The 17,104-nt window shown below is 36.9% G+C and overlaps 1 protein-coding gene across 3 annotated transcripts in view; it reads right to left on the bottom strand.

Moving 5' to 3' along the window:
• tmeff2.L (transmembrane protein with EGF like and two follistatin like domains 2 L homeolog) overlaps positions 1-17,104 on the bottom strand; it is an 81,424-nt gene that overhangs the window by 38,052 nt on the left and 26,268 nt on the right. For all 3 annotated transcript variants that reach the window (XM_018234658.2, XM_018234657.2, NM_001097013.1), the window contains 4 exon segments: positions 15,444-15,470; positions 8,668-8,764; positions 5,281-5,429; positions 2,496-2,555 (listed from right to left, as the gene is read on the bottom strand). In XM_018234658.2, coding sequence (XP_018090147.1) covers positions 2,496-2,555; positions 5,281-5,429; positions 8,668-8,764; positions 15,444-15,470 — 333 coding nt within the window.

Here is a 17,104-nt window from a genome sequence, read left to right as displayed (position 1 = left end):
ACCAAATCTCCCTGAATCACCAGGTGTGCCCTTACCCTTATGAGCTCAAGAATATTTTTAACACAGATGAAACTGGCTTGTTTTTCAATGTCCTTCCAGGAAAAATGTTTTACTTCAAAGGAGAAGATTGTCATGGGGGAAAGCCCGGGAAGCCACAATTTACGGTTTTGTTCACAACAAATGCAGATGACAATGAAAAATGAAAACCCCTTGTAATTGGCAAGTCAGTGAAGCCTCGATGTTTTAAAACTGTCAACACTCTACCAACAAACTACACTGCAAATACAAAAGCCTGGATGACAACAAAATTATTTAAAGAACAGATTCATGCATTGGATAACAAAATGAGGCTACAAAAATGCAAGATACTCTTGTTTCTTGATACTATAGGCGCCCTGCGCACCCACCCGGCTTGCATCTTCGCAAAATCAAATTGGTTTTCTTCCAATCTAACTGTACTAGTCAGCTACAACCACTAGATTTATGCATAATCCATGCTTTTAAATCCTACTACAGAAAAAGTGAATAGGGCCTTGAGTGAGCTTGAGAGTTGCCAAGATCCAAAACAACTGAAAATAAATGTGCTTGATGCTTTGCACTATACTGCACAATTGTGGAATTAAGCATAGATTAAGCAATCTACCATTGTTAACTGTTTCCAGAAAGCTGGACAGCCTGGAAGAAGAGAATAATTTACTCAATGATGCTTGGGAGCAATTGCAAACAGGAACAACATTCAGCAACTTTGTGGCAGTTGATAATGACGTTCCATCTTTTGATGCCCGTAACACTTATGAAATCCTGGATGATCACATTAATGAAATAGATCAAGATGATGAGGATAAGGCCTCTGAGCCAGTAGAAGATGAGGAAATCCATATTCCCATAAGTTTTGAAGCACCGTGTTCTCCACTGTAGAAAGCAATGCATCTCTTTTTGACAATTTGTACAAGGTGCAAAAAGCAGGTTAGCAGGCAAAAAATTACAAAGTAGTGCAAAATATGTTTTTGTCAGGTACATGTGATGTACAGTGTATGTACAATAAGGGCAGATTTCTTAAGGTTTGAATGGTAAATTCGAATTTTCAAAAAAAATTGTGGCAAAACTCACAAATTTGGATTTAAAAGCACCAACTCGAATGTAAATTTGAATGTAAGATTTATCACACCTCGACCATGGAAACAGTTCAAATTTGAATATTTGCCACCTAAAACCGGCCAAGATCATTTACAAGTCAATGGCAGAGATCTGTTGAACCATTTGAATATGTTAATTGCGTTCCTGACATTTGAGGGTTTTTTTTCGGAGGAAAACTCTATTTGAATTCGATTCGAATTTTCGGGTCGGGACTATTCAATCCAATATTAGACATTTGAGTTTTTTCATAAATAGCCTCCCATTTGAGTTGTGAGTACATTCAAATTTATTAGAGTAAAAAAATTCACATAAATTTTAAATTCGACCCCCCACAAGTAAGAAACTAGAAGGCCAGGATTGGGAAGTTTTAGGGGTGGGATGCCTCCCAAGCGCATTTGGAACGCAGAGTTCCCCAGTGCTATAGCGCATGCACATGCGCTCGCGCACGGGGGGGCTGCGCAAGGGGACAGCGGGCACTAGGACCATGAGGCCTCTGGGCAATGCAGATGGAAATCTGGCCCTGCCCAAAAGTGCTGTAAAAGTACTGTACCAATTTGACATTGCAGAGATGTAAGTGTGCACAATGTTTAATACAGTAAATGTACAGTTCAGCACAGCAGTGTGTAATACTGTGTAGACAATGTTTTTATAACTACTGTTAAAGTTTTATAAAGTTTGGAACACTGCACTATACTACAGGTACCGTATGTACTGTAACGTATGTACTGTCCTTTTTTTCAAAATAACTTTGTTTAATTCATGGTGTACTATACTGCATGCTGTAGTTACATTTTGTTCTTGATTCTACAGTAAACCATACTGTATTACTTTGCTGTGTAAGGAAAACTAATTCTCATGTACATGTCAGTGGCAAATGTGTAGAGCTAAAGTACAATACTTTGCAATATTGTACTACTACCGTATACAGGCATGTTAAAATGTTTATCAAAGACAAATGCATTAAATGCAAAATGTTTTATAGTACTGTATGTGTTTAAAGTTGTTTCAGTACTTGTTTCCTTTAAACAGTTGACATTTATATGACTGAATGTCAGGGAACCCTGTAGCTATCTATTGCCTTAAGCAGGCAGTAATTAAATAACTCTGAACAAACCTTGCATCCACAAGCTCTGCACTCACACCGGTGCAATGATGGGCAAGTAAGGCTTGCAAGGTGATGACCAAGTGCTGATCCCATACATAGTGGGTACATACTGTGTCCACCTTTGTGCCATTTACAGACAAAAGTATTAAACCTTACCATGTATTAAGTGTGAAGTATACACACAACTTTGAAGTTCCACCAATTTACATTACACTGCACAAAATCAGTTACTTCAGTGTATTATGTAATTTACCTGTGTAATCTGTTCTTGCAAAATGACTGTCTTCAGATTTTGTACTTTCTGTAGTATTCTCTAGTGAGAAAAAAAAGATTAAGGGGATCATTTACTAACATTTGAATTACGATTTTCCCACAAATCTCTAATAAGGTTTAGTTTTCTCATTTCTTTAAATAACTCAAAAAATTAAAGACTTATTACGTGTAAAAACCAAAAAAAACACTAATACAAAACTTTGCCAGGTACTTTTATAGTTTTTTTTGGCTAGGAATTGTCAGAAAAACTCAAATTTTAGAGGTACCGGTATTTGTATTTTTTCTGTTCATACTTTTTGTAATTCAGATTTTGAAATAAATCTCACAATTGGGAGTTTGTGAGTTAAGTTGTGGTTTCAAAAAATGCTAAAAACCACAAAAATGAGTCTGTTGATAAATAGGCCACCATGTCTACGATTTACAGAACTGCAATTAAGCAGTTATTACTACAGTCAGGGGCAGAAAGTAAAAATATAGTTTGTGGGTGGTAAAAGGGGTGAGCCTTGTGGGAGAGGTTTGGGTGGAGAGTGGCTAAGGTTTAGGTTAATCATAAATGGGGTTTGGGCCTGATTATGGGTTGTTAGTATAATAGGTGTGACTGCGTGGGTCAGGAACATGTCCATACATATAAGGGTAATTTTTTCCTACTGGAGACATATACTACTTTATTACTTGTTTACAGGGCCTTCCTCCCAGGAGCCTGTGTGACAAGTGGGTTAATGATTTGCACCCCCTTGAGGGGGAGGGCCTTGCTAACTTAAGTGGTATGAGGACCAGTAATTCCTGATGGCAGTCCTGAAGCTGGGGGCCATAAACCCCCTCAGAGGAGCAAATGTAACCTGAGGGTCTCCAACTATACAATCGTAATATAAGGTATCCCTAAAGGCAAAGGAGGCAAGTGCCTAGGGTGCAACAGAGGGGGAGGGGGACACTAGGCACATACCTTATCTACCTAACCATCAGCTTTCTATAATTTGGATTCCTGGCCAGTTGAGGGAGTAGCAATGCTATACGCGATTGTGACAAACCCAGATTGTCACCATAACGCATTGCAACGTCACTCCTGCTCCTCACCCAGGACAAAACCAAGGATTTATCAAAGTAAAAAGGACAAATCAATAGAGTGTGGGGTGTAAAAACCACAAATGCTCATTTATTAATTGATTATAAGTTCATAAAAATATATCTTCTTTGAATCATATACCTCTACACTTATTTAGAAAAATTAAAGCTTGTCTGGCCGGCCTACTAAAATATATTCTGTGTTTAAATTCAAGTGGAACAGACCCATATCAATGATTTTTACCATACATATATAACTACTGTACATTGATAATGTGATTAAATGATTTTTTACTCATATAGTAAACAAATCTGCCACTAGTCTCAATCAAATGCCGGTGTGGGACTGGTTATCCAGTATGCTCTCGGCCTGGGGTTTTCCAGGTAACGGATCTTCATAACTTAAGTCTATTAGAAAATCATGTAAATCATGTAAACATAAAATAAACCCAATAGGCTGGTGTTGCTTCCAGTAAGGATTAATTATATCTTAGTTTGGATCAACTACAAAGTACTGTTTCATTATTACAGAGAAAAACAGAAATAATTTTTAAACATTTTGATTATTTGAATATGGGAGATGGCCTTTCCATAATTCAGAGCTTTCCAGAAACGGGTTTTCAGATAACGGATCCCATATCTGTAATAAGTATTGGTAAAATAAAAGTAAATCAGTACTAGATGAGTTAAATGGGCCACAAAAGCTATAAGAATGATAAAACAAAAAGATGAGATGAGTATGGTGGGTCCAGAATCAGAGTTGTTAGCTGTGAGGTGAATATGTGAGCAGATCAATGTTTAATATATTATGACATTGCCAGCATATTATGAATGATTCTGGTTAAGTACGTATCTGATTATACATGAACAGATCAATGTACGGAATATAATGATAACATTATGGTTTCAAGATCAGTAATGTAAACATAAGGAAAAAGGGAGGCTGGTGGCTGGAGGCTATTTATGGGACTGATCCTTCAAATATCTGGGAGAAACCCCCTGAAGTAGTGAAATAGAGGCCAGGGTTAAGTCTAGGCAGTTTTTTGTTATAAGGTTCTCATAACAATCAGCTAAACAGTTTGATGTCTCCCTGGTGCCATTGTTCAGGATGTGGTTGATTGGGTGAAAAAAGTATTGGATTGGGCTGTTTTGCTGCATATTGGTATTTATAACAGAGTTATTAGTTGATTTAGAAACCTAAAGGACAAAAAAAACCCTGTCATTGCCAATTAGTGACGTACCCCCTCCAACTAAAATTGTCAACCTTTATATCCCGGTTGGCACGCCTCTTCACCAGCCAGGGTTCATTGCAGCTAAGTTCATGTGAAAGGCATGGGTCTCTTTAAGGCATAGATAACTTTTATAACGCTGATAAACCTCTGGACTGGTACAGTAGATTAAGAATATAAATACAACCTATATAGCCACAATCTTTTTTGGCTTTAGTTCTACTTTATATGAAGCTAAAAATAATAGACTGCAAAATTCTAATATCCTGTGGAGTAACTGCAGAGGAAGCAAACCCTGCGGTTGCATGGGGGGCAGTAGGTATAGGGGCCCCACAAGGCCCTGATTAATATACAGTTTCAATAAATATTGGCAAACTCTAGAGATTTTGGAGGCCCAGTAATATCTAATTATGCCACTGCTTATATCCTTTGAAAATCTGTTAAGACTGTCTGTAAAATTCATGCTGGTATTACCTTGACATCGACCCAAATATTTGACTTCAATTTTTTCCTGTTTCTGACATGAAGCTTCTTTGATTTGACATGGATTGTCATAGGATTTCCCATCTGAAGCACAGACCGGATTGAAGCTGATATGTGAACAGTCAATGTTACAGACGCACCTAAAGAACAGTAAAGTATAAATTTAATATGCAACATTCAGGGGTCTATATATCAAAGTCAGTAAGCAATGTAAAATTACACAAATCGACACCTGAAAGGACTGAAGTGAAGATTTTCTTTTTACAATATTCTTTATTGAGTTTGTAACAACTTCAAGAATAAGTACAACAAGCAATACAAAACTAAGATGAAATGTGCACAGAGCAGTGTCTAGTGTCTGGTACAGTCTGCTCAGCAAGGTACTTGTTTGGTTGTTGTGTTGAGCACACTCTAACTGAAAATTATTCTCATCTATTAGCATAGATGAACATATGGCCTATATTTCTAGTAGTGATTGGTAAATGAATATTAAGTGAAGAGAGTTAGGGATGTATTTTTAAAGTGGTCTTACATGTAATGATAATGCATTTTATAAACACATGTGACCAAACAGGCACCTTTGCACTTTTTCAAGTAACTCTTGAAAAAGTGATTACGGTCAAATAAATGAATTTACTGTAAAATCAGTTTGAAGTTGACAGAACCAGGTTTCCACAATTACTTTTTTCAAGTAAGAGTGAATGTCTGACAGTTTACAAGAAGCATGGGTTCTTAGCTCTGTTATAGATATGAGCAACATAAAAGCTCCTATTAAAGATTCTGCAAATCTTGAGAGGAACCTCTTTCTCACTGAGCAGGACCTAATTGGTGGAGGTAGTACTGGGGGTGAAGAATGGTTGGATGATGATGCAGCAGTCAGTTGGGTAGTGCATGGAAGAAGAAAATGGATGCTGATCCTGTGTTATGAACTCTAACAGATATGCACAATTGTGCAAGGATTATGGGAGTGTGAACTTCAAACAGCAGTTCTAGATGGGGCTAGTAATCTTGGTTTAATCTTTATTTATATACATTTATTTATATATTTTAAAAAAGTATTTGGGATTTATTCTAAAACAAATCAGCAATGACAGTGGTGTATCATCGTCCACTGTTATACTTCCGTTGATATTTAGGGGGTTATTTACTAAACTCCAAATGCAAAAATCACAAAAAATTAGTGATTATAAAATCAGACTTTTAAAAAATCACAAATTTTTTGGGAATTTATTAAACCCTGAGGATGTAAAAGTCTGAATCTTAAAATCCGGCATCTCAGACCTGTCACGGTTGCATATAAGTCAATGGGAGAAGTCCCAATGATTTTTTGATGTGCGCAGGGTTTCGTGCAATACCCCAAAGTTTTGGGGTGAAACTTCCAAAAAAATCATGAAATTCGGGATAGTTCATGAAAAGCTGATGAAAAAATCGTGAAAATCAGATTTTTTTCCCCGCAAAGCAAGTTTTTGGGAAAATGCAATAATAAATAAACATAAAAAACCAGAACAGATTTGATCGGAGTTTATAGTAGAAAATATTGAGATAAATTTGGACTTAGATAAATAACCCCCTTAGCATAAACCTGGTGCTTTTTCTGACTTTGACACTAAGGGGCAAATTCATCAAGGGTCGAATATCGAGGGTTAATTAACCCTCGATATTCGATTGGGGAATGAAAATCCTTCGACTTTGAATATCGAAATTGAAGGATTTTGCACAAATAGTTTGATCGAACGATCAAAGGAATAATCGTTCGATTAATCAAACGATTAAATCCTTTGAATCGAACGTTTCGAAGGATTTTAATCCAATGATCGAAGGATTATCCTTCGACCAAAAAAAGTTAGGCTAACATTGGGTTCGGTAGCTTTTAGGTGGCGAACTAGGGGGTCGAAGTTTTTTCTTAAAGAGACAGTACTTCGACTATCGAATGGTCGCATAGTCAAACGATTTTTAGTTCGAATCCTTCGATTCAAAGTCGTAGAAGTAGCCCATTCGATGGTCGAAGTAGCCAAAAACACACTTTGAAATTCGAAGTTTTTTTTCTTCTATTCCTTCACTCGAAGTTAATGAATTGGCCCCTAAGTTACTCCAGTCACCCATAATATCAACTTCATTGGAGAGTTAGATCTATAATTACTATTAGATTTATTTGTAACAGTGGGATCTCCTTCAGCAGATATACTCTGTGCCTCCGTTCTAATCCCACTGAAGTGCTTCCTGCAGTCATGAATGAGATCTCTGCATCTATCTACAGACAGACTGGACCACTATTTTGTAAACTGCAGTTTTCAGATATTTCCAGATGTGTTTAGACTGAGATGTATGACTTTCTTCTAGTGTCCAGCACTTTGGCTTTAACCATTTCTGTGTTTCAAGTCTTGCACAATTTAGCATCATCAGCAAAATTAGAGACTACCTAACTTTGAGTACAAAACAAACCTATTGGCTTTAATTTATGTATGGAGAGCCACATTACGGAAAACCCGAGCCTTCTGAACAACAGGTCCCATTCTTGTACATATCTTGCACAAATAAGGGTGATGGCAATTGGATGCCTTGTTGACCACTGGAAATCACACTGCCTACAGATGACAAAGCACCCAGAAATACCCCTTCTTTGAGAAGAGCAGCACTCACCATGTGTAAAACATTTCAGTTGCAAAGATGCAGGAGAATGCCATTTTGTGCAATTATAAAATGTGAGTGTTTTCTTGCCGCTATTGCGGTTTGTCCTAATTATGGGGTATTTCTGGGTGTCTGGACACCTGTTGGAGCACTATTTCCTGTGGGTGATAGATCACCTTGTGTGCCATCAACCTAAATGGAAGACCACCATGTGTAAAAAGGCACACACATTATTTGACTAGGCTTCCACAAATAGTCAACATACCTCCCTGCTGGGGAGTTCAACCAATCTGTCAACAAAGCTACATAAGGAAGACAGTATTTCTGTTACTTGTGTATTTATAAGATGTATTTACTATTTCTTCTATAGTGTGTGTAGGGGACTGATACATGTATCCTTATTTACTTTATTTAATTCCCCTTAAGATTAGGCATAAAGGGGACCCCTTGTCTAAAGAAGGGAGTAACTCAGTATGACCCCTAGTTATCCCAAGCTTATGTGCTAAGTGGTATCGTAGCTCCATTACAACACCCTGCCTCAACACTGTTGCAAGGGCTCCCCTTTATAAATATATAAGTTTCCTCTGGAGCACACATTGATGTAAAGCTGCAGGTTAGATTAACGGTGCTGCTCAATTTACTATAGCCTTACAAGTGTATTACTATTTTTTATTGCGTGCTGTGTGAGTATATCATTAACATAACTAAGAACCTAGCACATTTCAGAAGCAGTAAGAGAAAAAAAATTACCACACATCTTCTGCATCCTCATCACATTCTGCTCCAAACTGGCATATGTCACAAGTAGATGTTTCTTTTTGGACTGTTTCCCCAGAGCCTTCATTCACTAAAAAATAATGAATATATGTATGTTACACATTAACTGCACAATACATTACAAGTACAAGTCATATAAATGAGCCTGACAATATACTCCATGAATAATTGCTAAAAGTTGAAATCTGATCGTTGATAAAGGTGCCCCATTGTGTCCATGAAGACAATGTGTACGTACGGTGTGATTTGGTCATTTGCTTTTGTTTAACTTTAATTAATTAACAATAAAGGCTTTGTATTGAATAATAAGGGAAAAAAAATTTCTTTGACGTTCCAACATCTGTAAGTGAAATCTTATATCTCTTGATAATATGCATGTTAAATTAAGTGAGAAATAAGTATGATGTAAATTTTATGCAAAAGGCTGGATTAAAGTTTGGAAAATATATCAGATATATTATTTAGGGGTTGGCTTTTTTCATTGTTTGGGCTTGGATTATGTTTAGGGATGCACCAAATCCCAGATTCTGTTGGAATTTGGGCCAAATCCAGCCATTTTGTGGAAGTATTCAGCAACAAACCAAATCCGAATCCATTGTTCTCACATGCAATAGAAACTTTACCAAAAAACTGAAACAAAAGGTTGGATTAATTAAGAAGAGCAATCTTATACAAAAAATTACTTTTTCATATTCCATATTAGAAACATATACATGTCATTATGGATGCAAAGGTACATTCCATCCTTAGGTCAATTATTATAGGAGAGAATAAAATTTTTAAAAATAGCCCAATGCACCCCCTATGATTTTAATAACTTACCTGATACCCTGGGTTGATGCTCTTGTTAGAAGAAAACTGCAGCTGGCCTGGGATACCTTTCAGCAAGCAACACGGAGCAATACTATTCCAGATGCACATACAAAGTAAAGTGAAAAGCTGAACTTTAACAAAAGGCAGTTTTTTCACTCTACTGCACATGTATTGAAGAAAGAAGAAGTGGAAGAAGAGTTTTTCTCTGTGGTGCTCATTAACCAAGCTGGTGCAGTTTTCTGCTAACATGACCACCAGCCTGGGGTATCAGGTAAGTGATTACAATCACTGGGGATGCCTAATATTTGGTTTGTTTTGATTTAGACTTTTCTCTTGCAAGGCTACCATATCTACATATCTACTCAGTCATTAGTGGGTTTTGGCAGAAACCGCAAACATTCTTCCCAGCATCTGCCAATTAGATTTTGAACAGAAGATTGAAAACCCCAATAATCTCCTGAGGTGAATATTATCCATGTATATCTTTTATTAGGGTTGCATATTGATAAATGCATGTGATATCGCATGGAAGGCAAGCTATCAAAGGTAGAGATGAATTTTCCAATGAAAAAAATACAAATTTCTAACTATTTTTTGTGTACTTCGACTAGGGAATAGTCCAAATTCGAAGTTGTAAAAAATTTGAAAATTCGAATATCGAAATTTATCATGTACTGTCTCCTTAAAAATTCGACTTCGACCATTCACCATCTAAAACCTGCCAAATTGATGTTTTAGCCTATGGGGGACCTCCTATGTGGAGTCAATTGGTGGACTTTGAAAAATCAAAGTTTTTTTGGGGAAAAACTTCAAATCTAATTAGAATCGAATGCACTATTCCTTCAAATCGTACAATTAGAATTTGGCCAAATACGGACCTATTCAATCAAAAACAGACCTATTTGACCAAAAAAACGCTTCATTTTGACTTCATTTCGGTTGGTCTTTTTGAATTCAAATTTCGACCCTTGATAAATATGCCCCAAAGTGTCTGTAAGAGGTGAGTTGAGAGACAAGACTGCTCCTACTGTGTACACGAAACACAGAAAGAAATCACCAGCGCTTGGTCTAACTCACGCTGTGGCGTTGACCAGCTGCCGTAGACACCATTGTCCCAGCGCTCGGTCTAACCAACACTCTGGAGACGATCAGCTGCCGTAAACGATAACAAGCCAAAATTTGTTCACAAAGAGAAAGAGACAATTTGCCGGCGCACACACTTTGGCCAAAATATGTAAGCTCATGTACCATGTCAAGGTACCTCATTGTACGTGAGTCCTACACTGTTAGTGAGCATTATAAGTTTGTAGTGCATTTAAATTCAAATCCCCCAGCAACCAATGTGAATGAGTCGTAAGACCATTGTTTACTTACCATTAGCTTATGAGTTCTAGAGGGAAAGCTGGGAGCTTTTAAGCCCCAGCCAACAAAATACACCTGTGAATAATTACTTCTACACTATTAGCATTTTAAGTTTGTAGTGCATTTAAAATCAAGTCCCCCAGTAAACAATTTGACTAAGTAATAAGACCATGGTGCACTTCCCCTTACTTACTTATATATATGTTAATTGGCTGGGGCTAAAAAGCTTCTTAGGGTTAAGGGGAAGTGCACCTACACTGTTTGTGAGCATTATAAGTTTGTAGTGCATTTAAAATCAAGTCCCCCAGCAACCAATGTGACCGAGTAGTAAGACTAGTGTGCACTTACCCTTAGCTCAGGAGCTCTAGTGGGAAAGCCCAGACAACAAAATATACCTGTGAATAATTACCTTCCTACACTATTAGCATTTTATATTGTAGTGCAATAAGGAGTCTTGACGTGGCACGTGAGCTTACATATTTTGATATTTTGGCCAAAGTGTGGTACTAACACGCCACTTTTTGTAATAATTATTTTTAAAGGCAAATCGTGTGCTGGCAAATTTTCTCTTGCTCCTTCTGTGTGGCAGACTGCCAGACAAACAAAATATTTTCTGATTTTATCTTTACTTACTTTTTCATATTAATAATTATCAAGTGCCAAAGACAGCAACTTTGTTGTTACAAACAAAGTGATTGTGATTAACTAGCAGTTAGGCAGGTTAACCTAACTTACTATGTTACTATCTAATAGTGCCTATGGGTGGGGTTAAAATGTTGCATATTTGTCCATCCATCTGACTAATTGTATCATTGTGTTTTCTATATATTACAGTCAGACTCCAGATCATCCTTGACCATACAAATTAAACATACACTTTAGGCTGTGTAGCAGTGGCAGACAGCTAACAGTTCACATCAACATCATCATTCATCATTATCACCCAGACAAAAAGCCTGCTTAAGGTTCGTACGGAAAAAAAATGTTCTTCTAATTTTGTGAATCAAATCAATAATATTAGGGAATAGTGATATAGTGCTATTCATGAATCATGATGCCATTGCTGCTGACTGAGCAACTCAGTGTGGAGAAGTAGATGTACCATACTAATGCTTAATGAGCACTCAGTGTACTCAGTGTACTAGTCAACATCATTTTTTTAAAACTCCCCTAGGCAGCCCCATCCAGTTATATTTATTACAGTACTATTTTATTGCCCGAAAGTGTTGTTGATGGAGAAGCCAGTCTATTGGTCTAAACCAGAGATTGTTTTTTTTTTTTCATTGTGGCCTGCAGGTGCAGCTAATGGAAAAATTCTCAAAAAATCAGTCCAGTCTGGAAACGTTTGTCAGTAAAAGAGGGTGATTGAACAGAAGGCAAATATAGTATTTACTCTTGAGGTGACAAGGACACAAACAGTATACCACATCACCACTGTTAAAACATCTACATCTGAGGCATTGAGCAGAATATCAAAAAGTCTTATGTTTCAATGCAGGTACTACCACCAGTATCACCTCTACAATGACCAGTACTGTACCTCCAAGTCCAGAACACAGTCAGAAATCCACTTGTGTCCAAACTGCCAACCTAAAGCAAGCAACAATTAACGAGTTAACAAAACAGAAACATCAGTGGGCCTCTGATAACCCTCATGTTGTTAAAAATTCACACTGCTATTCCCATGATGGCAGCTGATTTCCAGCCTTACTCAATTGGTGAGGCTTTTACAACTGTACCTAATATTGACCCAAACTTAAATCGAAGATGACAGTGATCATACTAGTGATGATAGTGGTGGTACTCCTAAAAGCCTTGATGACCAAAACTCTAAACAGGGTTCAAAATCCCAAGGTAGAGAAGAAAGGTGTCCAACGTCCAAAAAAAGTGCATAGGCATTTGGAAAACTGTAGAACCCCCATTTTACTTTTTTCAGGGGAACAGGAAAATATAAAGAAAAATCCAGGAAAATGTAAAATCATGGAAATGCTATATGAGATGCAGACTCATTTGACTTGACTATTTATAGCAAGAACCATGACAAAATATATCTGGTAAGTATTTTAAACATCCTAGCTTCACTAATAATAATATTCACAGAAAACAGACATTTTGGAAACATCAGGACAAAATTTTGGTGTAATTTCTGGGAAAACATTATGTAAAATTGGGGAAAGGCACCCATTGAAAATGCATGACAAATTAGTGGGACCACAAAAACAATGTAAAATGTAGGAAAATCAGAGTATTAACATTGAGGATTCATTGTATTTGGGAGGATGTGTTTGTCAACAAAAATAATTCACCCATGTTTATCAATACTGTTGAAAATGAAATTAATACTTTCTATCTATATCCTATTATTGGTTGCTCCGAAGGTCATGTTCATTCATGGAAAAAGTAGAATTATCTTCCCAAACTATTGTTTGTTTTCACTTGTGTGCTACTGCTGTCTGAGAGAAGTACTTTTCAGTAATCAGTAGCGCGCACACAAACTAATAGGTAACCCAAAAGACCCTGGGCTGGGCATCTTTATACCCAACACAATGGTAAAGAGACAAAATACCGGGAGTTTCTTCACCCCACCCAAGATCTGTTTATCATATAAAGGAAGCTATCTTCCATTATCTGAATGGGGGAGTTTTAAATACTTTATTAATATACAGAAAATTGGAAGAATCAGTTTATTCTGCTAGGCCCCAATGTACAGGCAGAGTTAGCATATTTAGGGAGTTATGTTGGTTCAGAAATGAGCTTGCACATGATTTTTCTGTAGAATCCCACCCAGGACATTAAAGAAGAATCTCACCTAGGACATTGGAGGTGCCTAAAACAAGTAATTTTATACTGCAGATGACCATAGACCCAAGGCTCATGGGATTGTACCATCACCTAAAGTCTCCAGCTCTTCAGGAACCTCTGTTAAAATTCACCACCTAAACAAAGCTAAGTACAAGTGTTTTAAAAGTTGTATTCAAGGTTACATTTTCCATTGTTTACTGTTTAGGATTGTTTGTTGATAGCCATCATGTTTCGTAAATTAGTACGCGTTATAAGCCATAATGTTTAATTCCTTGATATTTTACTGCAATCCTTAAAGGGATACTGTCATGGGAAAAAACATTTTTTTCAAAATGAATCAGTTAATAGTGCTGCTCCAGCAGAATTCTGCACTGAAATCCATTTCTCAAAAGAGCAAACAGATTTATTTATATTCAATTTTGAAATCTGACATGGGGCTAGACATATTGTCAATTTCCCAGCTGCCCCAAGTCATGTGACTTGTGCTCTGATAAACTTCAATCACTCTTTACTGCTGTACTGCAAGTTGGAGTGATATCACCCCCTCCCTTTCCCCCCCCCAGTAACCAAACAAAAGAACAATGGGAAGGTAACCAGATAACAGCTCCCTAACACAAGATAACAGCTGCCTGGTAGATCTAAGAACAGCACTCAATAGTAAAAACCCATGTCCCACTGAGACACATTCAGTTACACTGAGAAGGAAAAACAGCAGCCTGCCAGAAAGCAATTCTCTCCTAAAGTGCCGGCACAAGTCACATGACCAGGAGCAGCTGGGAAATTGACAAAATGTCTAGCCCCATGTCAGATTTCAAAATTGAATATAAAAAAATCTGTTTGCTCTTTTGAGAAATGGATTTCAGTGCAGAATTCTGCTGGAGCAGCGCTATTAACTGATTCATTTTGGGAAAAAAAAATTTCCATGACAGTATCCCTTTAACCTACATGTGCCCTTTAGCAATACAATATTTGTAATTTTACATTACTGTATTTACTATTATTTGTTCTGTTAGAACGTACTTCAAGACCAAGTTCAATAAAAACCAGCAGTACACCAAACGTCTTGCCTTTTGTTGTCTTTTTATAGCATGAAAATGAAAACTCAATTTCAGTTTACTTAGTCACATATACATTAATGTTCATTCAAGTCATCATTCATATTCTTTCAAGTCATAATTTAAAACTGCAACCATTAAATGAATATAGACAAAGGCTTGCGATGTAATACCATAGTCCTGCTCTACATATGTTACCAATCAACAGGGTTGGATGGGCCAGACCCCCTCTCCCGATATTGGGGTTACCAAATTTTTTTTTCGGTGCCGCACAGCGTATACGCGCCAAGTGGCACAATTTGCGCGTGGCGACGGTTGCACATGTGCGCCGAGCGGATCGGCGCATCACTGTAGGGGAGCGGGGTGGGTGGGAACGAGGGCCCTGGACAGCAGTCCCGATGGGTCCCCCCAGTCCGACACTGCCAATCGATTCTGTAGCTTTGGTAAATATTCTACCATCAATAGGATTCAGATTGGGTTCGGTTTTCGGCTGAATCCTCTTTGAAGGATTTGGTATTTGGCTGAATACAAAACATTTGGATTCAGTGCATCACTTATTTCTTTGTAGCTCCATTTCTGTTCCTGCTTTTGTTTTACAAACACCATAACTTGGCTTAGTATTGTGCTTTTTGGTCAGTTTTAAACTCATATTTGTTAAACTAATGTAACATACAAACACACATAGAATCCCATTCAAACATTTTTTCTTCTTCTCACCTCCATCACCTGAGCCAGATCCACCATCTGCAAAGATGAAAAAAACATATTACTTTATAATATAGTGACTGTACCAAAGTGTACCAGTTCGAAGGCAATTTCTATGCACCATAACTTCATTAATAAAAAGCTTGTACCTGATGCTATATGTCTACTAATAAAGGGTTGAAATAATCCCAGCCCTCCAAGCAAAAAGTCTGCCTTATATTGGATAAAACACATAAATTAAATGTAAACAAATTACATAAAAATTAAGAATTTAATCATGACATATCCAAACTAATATATAAAAATTTAAGTATTAAATACAAGGAGGCGTATATATTCTATTTCTAATGTCTCTAAGGGATTCATTTTAAACGGCAGAGTTTTCCATTAAATAATATGTATATGTAAAACAAAAAACAGCACCAAGGGTCTTTGCAAAAAAACTTGAATTATAGTATGGTATGCACAACAGACATTTCGGTCCCCATTGGGACCTTTCTCAAGGTACACATCAAATCAACACTTAAATAGCCTTCACCCACATTGTTTGTAACGTGCCAGTGACATCACCAATGTAATTAACTCTTGTATGGCTGGCCTCTGACCAGCATATTTAGTGTTAGAATGTGATAATACGCAACATAATTTCTCACCCATATATAAAATACATTAGGTTATTAAGAAGTATAAATACAGTGCTAAAATCTCTTAAATATTTGTTATTAAAGTGCAAAAAATATTGTTTTAAAAACAATCTTAGCCATACATTCTCGATATTGGATTCATATATTATTGCCCATCTCTAATGATAACGCTAGTGCGTTTATTCAAAGATACCCAAAGCCACTAATCTGGCATGCATGATTACTCAAGTATATGATCAATCATGGATGGGTCTTTTCCGCACAAAAAAGAACAAAACCGATCCTCCCAGAGACAAATCATAATGTTCCATGTAGTATCTGCTTGTAATGAAACAGTTTCATTACAAGCAGATAATACTTGGAACATTATGATTTGTCTCTGGTAGGATCTGTTTTGTTCTTTTTCAACATCTGGTTTCTTTTAAATGTTTTTAATATATATTGTGATTAATTGGCACGGTTGTTAATAAACACTGGGGCTCAATTATCAACACTGGGCAAATTTGCCCATGGGCAGTAACCCATGGCAACCAATCAGATTTCTGCATTCATTGTTCTACTTGCAGCTGGTTTCAAAAAGCTACCGGTAATCACTGATTGGTTGCTATAGGTAACTGCCCATGGGCAAATTTGCCCAGTGTTGATAAATGAGCTCCAATTGTCTTTTTACTGTATATTGATGGTAATAATTGAGTAGTATTCAGCTGGTACAAAAGTATAAATCCCACTTTGTAAATAATTTTATATTTTTATAAAGACCTATGTTGTTTGGAGGAACAGTTTTCTTACAATAGGTAATTTAACTTACCCAGATATTGACAGTTGCAACAGTGCTACCAGGACAGTTAATGAAAATAAATTTAAAAAAACTTGTTAGATTACAATTCCATGTCACAGATTATTGAGGACACAACCATAAATTATGCAACAGTGGATCTAGGGAATAATAGTGACTATAATGTTAATTAATGTATGTTGCAAAAAGCAAACTTACACTTATTCAATAAAGAATACTAAAAACAGAGCAGA

Source organism: Xenopus laevis, chromosome 9_10L (genome assembly GCF_017654675.1).
Source record: "Xenopus laevis strain J_2021 chromosome 9_10L, Xenopus_laevis_v10.1, whole genome shotgun sequence".
NCBI classification, from domain to species: Eukaryota; Metazoa; Chordata; class Amphibia; order Anura; family Pipidae; genus Xenopus; species Xenopus laevis.
The sequence above is the reverse complement of the archived record's forward strand: the minus strand, read 5'-3'. Positions and strand labels throughout refer to the sequence as shown.